Source organism: Nansenia antarctica, assembly GCF_963989245.1.
Source record: "Nansenia antarctica genome assembly, chromosome: 1".
Taxonomy (NCBI): Eukaryota; Metazoa; Chordata; class Actinopteri; order Argentiniformes; family Microstomatidae; genus Nansenia; species Nansenia antarctica.
In genome coordinates this window covers 10,249,682-10,262,181 of record NC_137674.1, presented here as the reverse complement: position 1 = coordinate 10,262,181, position 12,500 = coordinate 10,249,682, and the positions used below count along the sequence as shown (strand labels likewise).

The 12,500-nt window shown below is 44.5% G+C and overlaps 2 protein-coding genes across 3 annotated transcripts in view; both read left to right on the top strand.

Annotated features, from left to right (window-relative positions):
- echs1 (enoyl CoA hydratase, short chain, 1, mitochondrial) overlaps positions 1 to 12,500 on the top strand; it is a 418,160-nt gene that overhangs the window by 338,497 nt on the left and 67,163 nt on the right. The window lies entirely within an intron of this gene.
- The window catches only part of LOC308161715 (sphingomyelin synthase-related protein 1-like), an 8,399-nt gene continuing 398 nt past the window's right edge, over positions 4,500 to 12,500 (top strand). The window contains exons 1-6 of one of the 2 annotated variants that reach the window (XM_080535775.1): positions 4,500 to 4,593; positions 9,625 to 10,285; positions 10,817 to 10,912; positions 11,236 to 11,353; positions 11,628 to 11,778; positions 12,289 to 12,500. The exon at positions 12,289 to 12,500 is cut by the window's right edge and continues 398 nt beyond it. In XM_080535775.1, the coding sequence (XP_080391901.1) occupies positions 9,633 to 10,285; positions 10,817 to 10,912; positions 11,236 to 11,353; positions 11,628 to 11,778; positions 12,289 to 12,500 (1,230 nt within the window). In that variant the 5' untranslated portion in view covers positions 4,500 to 4,593; positions 9,625 to 9,632. Of the gene's footprint in view, positions 4,594 to 8,941; positions 8,968 to 9,624; positions 10,286 to 10,816; positions 10,913 to 11,235; positions 11,354 to 11,627; positions 11,779 to 12,288 lie in introns of those variants that run through there. The other variant, XM_080535776.1, reaches the window with a different exon arrangement.

Genomic DNA, 12,500 nt, shown 5'->3' with positions numbered 1-12,500 from the left:
ACACCATTGTGAAAAATATTCTGACTCACCCAGTAGCAGTTGCAATTCTCTTTTTCATCAGTTGAGCTTTAATGAGACACTTGAGGTTGCTTCTCTTTTATAAGCTTTGACAGTTCTGGAGGCAGTGTGGCAACAGCAGTCACCAGGCTGCTCTCCACACTCAGTCTGTTCCTTGGCTTGGTTTTGATGTGGGTCAAAGCTGAGAAGGTCACTTCACACATATTATATGTAGATCCAAAAGGCAAAAGTTCATTCAATGCACACTTTCCCAGCACTGGATATTCCTTTTCAACATCACACCAAAACTCAATGACTTGTCAGCATGTGCCATCTTCAACCCACGATCAGAGGACATGTCCATCAGATTTTCCTGGAAGGCTGCTGCTGCTCCTGTCATTCACTCTGAATGGGTTCCTCACCCAGTCCAGTTTTTCTGACTTTGTTTCAATGTCATGAAAGTACTGGTTGAAGTCAGTGTCAAGTTTGGACAGATGTGCTTTAACTATTTTCACCACAGGACCTCTGTCAGCATCAGTGGTGGCGAGATGGCCATCAAGCAGTGGGAAACAGCTCACATCTGCATCCTTACATTTCCTCTCCCATAATTTAACCTTCTTTATAAATCCATTCACTTTGTCATACATGTTAAGGATGTGTGAGTACTTGCCCTGAAGTGAAAGGTTGAGCTCATTCAGCTTAGTGAAGACATCAGCAAGATATGCCAGCTGCGCAAGCAGCGCAACCCACACTGCATCCTTAAACAGGGCTGCAAGAGGGTGGTCGTTTTCTGTCAGGAAAGCAAACACCTCGTTGCGCAATTCATAGAGCCGCAGCAGCGTTTTGCCACGAGACAGCCAGCGAACGTCTGTGTGAAGCAGTAGCTGCTCATGCTCTGACCCGCTGCCATGACAAAGAGTTTGAAACAGTCTGTGGTTCATTGGTCGGGACTGAATGAAGTTAATCACCTTAACTGCGTCGTCCATAACTGCACTTAACTCGGGGCTCATCCTTTTGCTGGCGAGTGCCTCCCGGTGAATAATACAGTGCATCCACTTAATTTGGGGGTTCACCTTCATCACACGCCCAAGCAGCCCACGCACCTTACCCGTCATTGCTGCCGCTCCATCGGTACAGATGTGACTGCAGCATTTCCACTCCAGATCGTTGTCTTTGAAGAAGCTGTCAATAATCAGAAATATTTCCTCGCCAGTTGTCTTTCCTGGCAGCGTCTTGCAAAACAAGATATGCTCATTTATGTCCGACTCTTCTTTATAACGCACAAAAGCCAGCAGCTGAGCCTCCCCACTAACCTAGGTCATTTCATCTAATTGCAAAGCGAACTGACCTGCTTGCTTCATTTTATCCACCACTTGTCCGACAATATTTATGGACATATCATCAATCCGACGGGAGACGGTATTGTTTGATAATGGTACCAACTTGAGCGCGTCAGCTGCTTTCTTGTCCAGCATAGTTATAGCCAAAATCATAGCGGCAGGCAAAATCAGATCTTCGGCGATTGAATGTGTTTTTTTTTACTTAGCCACCAGTAATGAAACAGCATAGGACGCCTCCAGTGCTTTGCTTGACACACTTGCCGCTTCCTGTAGCCTGACTTGACTTGAACTCTGACAGTTTTCGCTTGAAAAAGTCGTCAGTTTTACCAACAGTTGCTAGGTGTTTGGTGCTCTGGTGTCGCTGTAAATGGGCTGGCTTCATTGAATTATTAGCCAGGACTTCGCCGCAGAAAAAGCACTGTGGCTGTGGTTGATCAGCCGATGTACATGTAAATCCCCACAAAACATATGTTTCCAAATAATAGCGGGTCCTTTTTTTTCTTTTTTTTCTCTGATCTGACCGTCTGATCTGCCTCTGATCTGACCGTCTGATCTGCCTCTGATCTGACCGTCTGATCTGCCTCTGATCTGACCGTCTGATCTGCCTCTGATCTGACCGTGACTGTAGCTGGTTGTTTTAGCCATCTGTCCATCTTTGCGGCATACTGACAGGCCTAGCTGACTATCGCGCGAAAATTATCGTGAACGTGATTTAAATGTGACGTGACTACCACTTGTGTTACAGTCATCACCTGTCGGGGAGGAACTTAAGTTGCAGCGTACCATTTTAACAACAGGTTTATGAAACGACTATATTTAATTATTTTTTTGGAAAGGGAAATAAATTATAATTCCAAATCTTTCCACGTACCCCCTGCAATCCCCTCACGTACCCCTAGGGGTCCGCGTACCCCCGGTTGGGAACCACTGGTTTAATACATCAACGGGGGGGAAAAGCGAGATGAACTCTGCGCGAGTATCATGCCTCATTGAACGGAAAGTCCTATCTATTCCATTCAAAGTGTTTTAGCCATCCCCCTTTCCACTGGTAATAAGGAATTGGCAAGAATAGATCGATATAAATAGATCAACATAATGCAGCACTATCATGCACAGATCAGCCTTAAAACATGTAACGTTAGATGGAGCGTTATTCACGGACAAACACGGTGCCCTTTGCGGGTTAATAACTTCGGTTTACCGTGGGTTAGGATAACAATTCAAACGTGTCCGGATAGGGGAGAGGACAGGGAATCCAAAACCATTTGAATGGTATCGATCCTACACTCCTATCACCGTCGACAGCGCGGAGCGAATTCCCGGGTAGAAATATTCTCTGCCCCCGCTGTCAACAGGAGTTTCATCCAGCAGCAAGCGGTGCTTTGCGGGTTAATAACTTTGGATTACCGTGGGTTAGGATAACAATTCCAACGTGTCCGGATAGAGGAGAGGACAGGGAATCCAAAACCATTTGAATGGTATCGATCCTACACTCCTATCACCGTCGACAGCGCGGAGCGAATTCCCTGTTAAAACGTTTCTCTGTCCCCGCTGTCAACGGGACTTTCAACCAGCAGCAAGCGGTGCTGCGAGCAGCAGCGGGTGAACTCCCGGTTCATCGAGTTTACGGTTAAAAGCATAACTTCTCGGGGTGTCAGCGCAGTGGTTAAGGGCTCAAAATGACCGTATACCGATGGTGAAGTTAGCAAAGGAGTATTGTGTTTCTACCACATTCACAGCCGGTGTTATTCACGGGCAAAGACGGTGCATAATAGCGATTTTTGTGTTATGCTTGTTGTAAATAAAAGTTCTATGATGCATTGAAATGACTTTAAACTAAGATAATACGATGGTCAGCATAATTTTTCGAATCTTTATTAATAAGCTATTACAGAAACTGTAGTGACATTTTCCAAGAGCGAATGTGGTATTTCAAGATGGCGGTTAGCGAAGAAATCTATGAACATGGGATGACGATTTCCATTGACCAATCAACGGTGTGCAGCGTCACACGTCACACGCAGCCTGGCAAAAAGGTTCTGGGTCTTAATTTAGACCCTGGTATCGAAGGGGAGCTAAAGAAGCGAGCCGAACCGACCTGACCCGACCCGGGCCGACAAATGGAAAAGCGCCAAAGAAGCAGGCTGGCCCGGGCTGGCACGATAGTGGAAAAGGGGCTAAACACACAGGTGCTGCATCCTCTACGTCACACACAGTAATTAGGTCAGTATCAGGTAGTTGACCAATCTATATCCTTAAAGGTACATAATCAAACATAATACATATGTACATAATCAAAAAGGTAAACAGACACATTTCATATAAACATATTTCCTAATCATATCCTCATGATGTAACACAAAATATCGAATTTATAGGTTTTCTTAAATTCTGTCTTAATATGGCTCCAACTGTGTGTGTGTGTGTGTGTGTGTGTGTGTGTGTGTGTGTGTGTGTGTGTGTGTGTGTGTGTGTGCGTGCGTGCGTGCGTGCGTGCGTGCGTGTGTGTGTGTGTGTGTGTGTGTGTGTGTGTGTGTGTGTGTGTGTGTGTGTGTGCGTGTGAGAGAGAGAGAGTGTGTGGGAGAGAGTGTGTGTCGACAGTATAAGAAGATAACAACAAGATAACAACAACACCACCAACATTCACTATTTCCCGCGATATAGGCTCGGCCACACCTCATCTACCCTCCTTCAACTGCTCTAATGATCGACGTGATATTGAATAAAGACATTTATTTTCTCCTATGTTGAATGAATGAATGAATGGTCTTTATTGTCATTTATATAGTACAGGTACCATACAACGACATTTGGGAGGGGGGGCTCCCCTGGTGCTAGGAAAAAAAAACTAAAAACAAGAAGGGAAAAGAGCTGGTTTACATAAATAAAGGCTATGTACACTATCCACTATACTATACTATACAAATAAAACACTGTGCTGTACTCTATGCTGTGCTATAAATATCCTAACATTTCCTATCTCTGAACCTTATGTTCCCATTTGACCAGCAGATGTCAGTGTGGATAAATATAATACACGAAAGCCATGCTTCACTGCGACCGGCCCCTCTTCACTAGGCTCGTTTCCTATGCTTTCTTCCTGTTTACCAGACTGTGGCTGAGAAGCTTGTAGGAGATTGTAGTTTGTAGGAAGCATGTTGGCTGTGATTCATCTTCATCTCCCCAGCCCGACCACGCAGGCAGAGCACCCGCACATGACACAGCCCTGCCCGAGCTGTGAGTGACACTAGTCTCGGTAAGAAGTGCTTTAGTTACATCTAGCCTATGCGAGCAATGTCAGTTTAATCAACTTGATGCCATTCTACTAGCTATATTTCAGTATGAATGTATGACAGTTCTACTTGTATTGAATATTTGTCCATTTCCGTTTTTTGGTGGCAAAAGAAAGTGGCTATTTTTGTAAATATCATAAACGTTTTTAATACATACGATCATGTCTGGATTTGAATGTAAATTCTTTACATTATGTTAGGGACAAAGTTAGAAATATACAATGTACACTCTTATTAAGGGTCATTCCAGAATTGGAGGACAATTTAGGCATTAAAACGTTGCTAAAATTTGCTCAGGATGGGCTCCAGGTGTTGAATGAATGAATGAATGGTCTTTATTGTCATTGATACAGTACAGGTACCAAACAACGAAATTTGGGAGGGGGGGCTCCCCTGGTGCTAGGAAAAAAGACTAAAAACAAGAAGGGAAAGAGCTGGTTTACATAAATAAAGGCTATGTACACTATCCTCTATACTATACTATACAAATAAAACACTGTGCTGTACTCTATGCTATAAATATCCTAACATTTCCTATCTCTGAACCTTATGTACCCGAGGGTTGTCATATTGCACATAGTATTATTGCACATTCATTTGTGTCGCAGTTTGCAGGTTTGAAATGTTCACAGTTGTGTTTCAGTATTGCACTTGATTACAATCTAGTAGCTGCCATCAAATTGTCTAGATTGTCCAGGGCCTAGAACCTAGGTCTTTGCAGGTGTTGTCCTATTGCAGGTGGTCTCTTCAGTCTGGATGCTGATACATGGACAGCTGGACAGCTTACTTCAGCACTGTATTGCAGCCGTATTTGTCTGAGAAGTCAATAGGGACTGCACATTCATTTGCAGACAGGTTCAGGATCATTTTTGTGCTCTTTGTCAGTCGGTGGCTCTGTCGTGGATTGTGAGTGTAGGTATCCTCGCTGCATTCCTCACATTCCCCATACATATTGCTTGCTTGTGGTGTCACATGTGATGGCTTGTGTCAGATTGGATGTGTTGATGATCTGCTGAAGCTTTTTGGCAATACAGCCTAGATTTCCATGTTGTTTGCACGTGCATGTTTCACAATCTGCCAATGTTGGATGCACAACCCAGTAGAGGCAAAGTGTGCAGAACAGTGAGCATGATAGATGGAGGTTGGTCTGTTCAGCCAGGAACCTCAAATGGAGGTTCTTCATTGAATCCACCTGTCATCTTTTCTGCATTTTCTTCTATTCTTTTGTCACTGTTTGCTTTTTTTTCAGTTGTGATCCTTCTGACATCGTCACATGAAACAGTCTCACCCTTGATCTCAGGGTGGCAGAAATCCCCTTGCGTTTCTTCCTCTGGTACCTGCAGACGTTTTCCAGTTTTGTCCACCTCCTCCTTGAAAAACCCAACACGTCCTCTTCCAATCTCTGCAGCCTGTGCTTCTTCAGAATTTCCTGGTGACTATTCTCAATGACTTGTCTGTCTCTCTCTCTCTCTCTCTCTCTCTTTGAATGTGCATACTTGGTACATACTTCCTCAGCTTCTGCTGTATGGAACAACAGGGATGTGCCTGAGACCATGTTGCCTAAAATAAACATAAACATAAACATAAATATATTGTCACTTAACCATTTCACCTGCATGGACCTTTTCCCAATTGTAGTTTTGCACCAAACAAACAAAGTAATTACCAAGTATCAAGTAAAAGTGATGCCTAGGCTATTTATTTATTATACCGATACAGTTCCTTTACCTTTCTTTACTTAAATGTATCCTTATGATCTACTTGCATTCCCCAATGACCTAAACTCAGGTTGAGAGCCGAGATTCTGGCCTGACTAGAGTTGTTGGTCTGAGTGAGATTCTGGCCTGACTAGAGTTGTTGGTCTGAGTGAGATTCTGGCCTGACTAGAGTTGTTGGTCTGAGTGAGATTCTGGCCTGACTAGAGTTGTTGGTCTGACTGGATTCTGGCCTGACTAGAGTTGTTGGTCTGAGTGAGATTCTGGCCTGACTAGAGTTGTTGGTCTGAGTGAGATTCTGGCCTGACTAGAGTTGTTGGTCTGACTGGATTCTGGCCTCACTAGAGTTGTTGGTCTGACTGGATTCTGGCCTGACTAGAGTTGTTGGTCTGACTAGATTCTGGCCTGACTAGAGTTGTTGGTCTGACTAGATTCTGGCCTGACTAGAGTTGTTGGTCTGACTAGATTCTGGCCTGACTAGAGTTGTTGGTCTGACTAGATTCTGGCCTGACTAGAGTTGTTGGTAGAGATGCTCCGATCAGGGTTTTTGGTGCCGATCACCGATCACCGATCACTGGAATCAGTGATCTGCCGATCCGATATCACCGATCACCGATCACAGCGTCGAAAATGGCAATTGAAGCATTCTATTTATTGTGTAGCATTATTTATGTTTTAAATTATTCTTAACACCATTGACATTGTATATTAAGTATTTAAATGAAATTAGGAGATGAGAAAGTATCATGAATTGACGACCATCTGTTTTATTGAATTCACAACCACCTGTAGCTTACTTCAGGAAAAACAAATAAAATGTGAAAATAAAAATCATAATAAATAAAATGTACACTGTCACATCAAATGTGCAACATTCCACTCGAATGAGAGGAACTAGGGGCTCTTAGAGAACTTGGAGCTTATACTGTAACTGTAGCTTTCCTGAGGAACAATAAACATACCCAAACTAAACTGTAACATAAACAGGCTATAGCCAAATATAAAATACTGTTTCAAGTCAGTCAGTTTCAAGTCATATTTAGGAGGAGATAAGACAGCAAGTCAGCAATAATCAATAAAACAAAAAAACAAAACATTGCACCTAAGGAGATTTCAGACTCAAACCTTACTTCTGATTAAGCAGCATCACTGGCAGATTAGCCTTGAGAAATACAAGCATCTCAGCGTTTTTGGCACTCAGCCTGTTCCTCTTATCATCTAAAATATGTCCTGCTGCTGAAAAGTCGCTCGCTATCTACACTTGTGCAAGGTGCACAGAGGAAGACCTAAAACTCACGCGCTAATAGTTGTTGTTGCTATGGGCCAAGTGACTTCCTGCTCGCGGGGTCACATGACGTCGGTGAACACTACCTACACTACGCTCGTGAAGTCGCGCTGGAACTCTGACCAGCACTCGTGGATTCTGGCCTGACTAGAGTTGTTGGTCTGACTGAGATTCTGGCCTGACTAGAGTTGTTGGTCTGACTGAGATTCTGGCCTGACTAGAGTTGTTGGTCTGACTGGATTCTGGCCTGACTGGAGGGGTGTAATCCTTCAAGTACCTTTCTCCTGATATTACTCGTCTCTTATGAGCCTCTTTCCACTTTTTTCTCTCACATTGCGGTCTTGTTGCCTTTTCTTCTTTCCTGTTTCTATGTCTTTCCTCTCTTTTTCTCTTTTTCTTCTCTTCTCCTCTGTTCGTCAGCATCCCCCCTGGCACAGTAGTGCCTTTTCAGCAGTGCTCAATGGTTTGCAAGAACTCTGTAGAAATCCATTTAAAATGTTGTATTGAAGATGATCAGTTAATTTTGAGTTAATAATGGCATCCTGGACCAGTCCATGTTTGGAAGTGAACAATCTACTCCCAGCATCATTGAGAATTACTCCAGTGAACATTACATGATAAACCAGAATGCCTATTGAATGGCACCTTGGCAGGGTCTACAGTATTCTACCACTGGTCAAATCTTTAATAAGAAATAGGAAATAATCTTGAAAAGATTCCTTTTAAAAGGATATTCCTGTTTTTTTTGTTGTGGTTTGCAGAGTGATGTGGGTAGAGCGTTGAGAAGAACTCTAGAAACTCTCCAATACAGCAATATCCTTTCTATAGAGGTCCCTCTGGCCCGGTTACTCTGACTTTGCAGGTCAAATGCTGTAATTCTTTACTTAAGACAACCACACACACACATGTGATTCCCATCTGAGTGGATTATTATATCTGTTTTTAACCTGAACTCCATTGATAAGTCTCCATTGATAAGTTCAAGAACCCGTCTCCATTGATAAGTCCAATCTCAGTTTAAAGGTCCACAGTTCTCTCCTGGATCACTGATATGACCAAGGTAGCTGCCTAGTTGTGTAATGTGTACTTGAGTCTGCTGTTCAATGTGTAGGCCTACCTCTATCAGTGGTTGTGAGCAGCAGTCCTGCCTCTGTGGGTTCTGGGACTCCAGCCAGACCTTTGGAGCAGGAGGGAGTCAGCTACAGTATTAATGCTGTGGTGAGCTGGCTGTTATCAGCAGGTTAAAGGTCTGTGGGGAGGATGATGGAAGGATGTGTCGCTAATAGCTAAAGCCTTCAACCACAGAGGGAAAGCAGAGGTTTTGACTGAGTACTGTGGTAATGTTTACATTTTTTTTTACAGAGCTGTCTTATCATTGTCGCAATTCTAACATTCCAGATGCGTATATAGCTAGCTTCTGGCTAAGAAGTGCATAAGTAGGCTATTGTTATTCCGTTACTTTGTGTATAGGCTGGCTCTCTAAAGAACTCTGACTGAGACTGAGACAGAATGGCACTGACAGTACTGTTGCTCTCTGTATTGATTGCAAGAGTGCATCCTTAGTGGCTTGGCTACTGCATTGCTGTTTGTTTATTCACTTTATTTCAACAATGGGCAAACATGCAGTGACTTCATCAGTAAACTGACAAAAGGCTTTAATTTTGATTGGGTTAGCGTTTAGTTTGTTTGACAAAGCTACTGAGCTGTGGTCCAGTGCCCTGAGTAGTACAGACTAACACGGTCACTGTCCTGGCTGAATTTGGTAACGGTAAGAATAGGATCACCTTAGTGACTAGCAAGATGTGTCAGGCAGCTCTTAACAAGGCAGCAGTTCAATTCTCTGAGACCTTACAGACCCAGATTACACAGTGAAACAGTGTGAGCCTTTAATCTGAGTCTTTTTAATTTATGTCACTTTGTTGTTTATTGTCATGTTGTTTCTCTCTCTCTCTCTCTCTCTGTCCCCCCCTCCTCTCTCTCTCTCTCTCTCTCAGTGGGAGGAATGGCGCGAGCAGTTGAAGATGGCGTGAACAGCTGGAGCTGTAAGCAGGTCGCCGGGTGGTTGAGGAAGGAGGGCTTCTCAGACTACGTGGAGCTGCTGTGTACCACGCACCGCCTGGACGGGGCCGGCCTGCTAGCCCTGACGGAGGCCGACCTGCGAGGCCCCCCGCTGGGCCTCAGCGTCCTGGGGGACATCAAACGCCTGGCCCTGGCCCTCCGACGCCTCCAGACACAGAACCAGGGCCTCCTGGAGGAGCTGGGCCTCAGGCCCGTTGACGGGCAGTCTGCTAGGGGCATGCTGCTAGGTGCTGCGGGGGGGGACTTTTTAATGGGGGGGTGTAACGGTACCGACAGGCGGTGTAACGGAGGTGAACGTTTGTGTAACGGCGCTGAGCTGCGTCTGAGGAACTGGGATGGGTCCGGGTCCGGGGTGGGGCCGGGGTCGGGAGGGCCGCCGCAGTGCCACAGCCACTCGAACGGGCAGTGTCGCCAGCACCTAGCGGGCCGTCTGGACCCGGAGCTGTGGAAGACGGTCATCAGCTCCGTCTACGTCATGTTCGTGTTCGGCTTTACCTCGTTCATCATGGTGATCGTCCACGAGCGCGTCCCGGACATGGGGACATACCCACCACTACCAGACATCTTCCTCGACAGGTGCGTATTAATGCTTTCCTATTCATTACCTCACTAAAAGCATTGGATTTGTGCAAGCATGTTCCCAACATACAGTGTTTCTTATCAGTCCAGTCCTTTTAACACTAGAACAGCCGTGCCTATTTTACCTACTAGTAGAGTCTAATAATAGACCCCCTTTTTAGAATGTAAATCTGCTATTTACACACAAAGATCACTAGGGGGCGCTTCTTTTAAATTACGGTAGCCTGCCTCCTACGCAGAAAAACTGCAAAATAGCGTTATGCTAGCTTATCCTGATGTGATTTGGAAAATGTAAGGATACCGGGTGGTAGAACGCGCATATCTAGGAAAGGTCATGAAAGAAGGGTCCTGAAATTTGATCGAGTGCAAAGATAGAATTCTTTTTTTACTCACAGGCTCCTCTTCTAGTATCTACCAACGTCTTGGCCTGTCACACCACTCCTGTGTTGTTTTTCTAGACTACCTGACACTTTACCCAGTAGAAGAGCTCGACATAAATGTATGTATGTTTCTTACTCCCTCTGACAGTGTTCCCAGAATCCCTTGGGCGTTTGCGATGGCTGAGGCTTGTGGTCTGATCCTGTGTTACATCTTCCTACTGGTGCTCCTCCTCCACAAACACAGGTACACACAGGTACTCCACATACAGTATACACACTATTACTGCTTACTCCACAAAATATTATTAGATACAAGATACTTCTGCAACTGCTACAGTATATAACCCCCCCCCCCACACACACAAACACACACACACACACACACACACACACACAAACACAGTTTAAATCCCACCTGGGAACACTAGCTCTAAATTACTCCAGGGAGACTGTCCCTGTAATCTCTAATTGTAATTCGTTTTGGATAAAAAGCGTCTGCTAAAATAGTTAAAATGTCAAATGTATGGGTTCATTATTGTAAAACATAGTTATTTGGTTCTCTCTCAGGTCCATCCTGCTCAGGCGTCTCTGCTCTCTGATGGGGACTGTGTTTATGCTGCGCTGTGTCACCATGTTTGTCACCTCCCTCTCCGTGCCTGGACAACACCTACAGTGCTCCAGTAAGGTGAGACACAGACACACACACACACACACACACACACACACACACACACACACACACACACACACACACACACACACACATACATGCACACACACACACACACGCGCATGCAAGCATACATTATCATTAGGATAGTGTTGTTGTTCAAATCACTCATTGACATGTCGAGTCAGCACTGCAGTTGTCTGATTGGCTAAAGAGTCACAGATTTGTCCTTGGAACATGGTTCATCTCTCTGTCTGTGTGCTTGTCTATCTGTCTGTCTGTCTGTTAGATGTATGGTGATACCTGGGGGAAGGTGCAGAGGGCGCTGGCTATCTGGAGTGGCTTTGGAATGTCTCTGACAGGAGTCCACACCTGTGGAGATTACATGTTCAGCGGACACACCGTAGTAATCACTATGCTCAACTTCTTCGTCACTGAGTGTAAGTGTGAGTGTGTGTGTGTGTGTGTGTGTGTGTGTGTGTGTGGTTTTATCACATCCTGAGTGTGTGCTTTTATCACAGTGTCTATGTGTTAGGGGTTAGGCTGTATTGTCTATTAAGCACTCTGAGCTGCAACATTTGCAGGAAAAGTGCTATACAAATAAAAGTTATTATTATTATCATTATTATTATTATTATTATTATTATTATTATTATTAATGAATGAATGAATGAATGAATGAATGAATGAATGGTCTTTATTGTCATTGCTATAGTACAGGTACCAAACAACGACATTTGGGAGGGGGGGGCTCCCCCGGTGCTAGGAAAGAGAAAAAAAAACTAAAAAAACAAGAAGGGAAAGGAGCTGGTTTACATAAATAAAGGCTATGTACACTATCCACTATACTATACTGTACAAATAAAACGACTAGGGTTGTCATATTGCACATAGTGTTATTGCACATTCGTTTAAAGTGTCGCAGTTTGCATAATGCTATCATTCTTCAGATACTCCGCGGAGCTGGAACCTGATCCACACCATCTCCTGGGTGCTGAACCTGTTCGGGATCTTCTTCATCCTGGCGGCACACGAACACTACTCCATCGACGTGTTTATCGCGTTCTACATCACCACGCGCCTGTTCCTCTACTACCACACCCTGGCCAACACCCGGGCCTACCAGCACAGCCGCCGCGCGCGCATCTGGTTCCCCATGTTC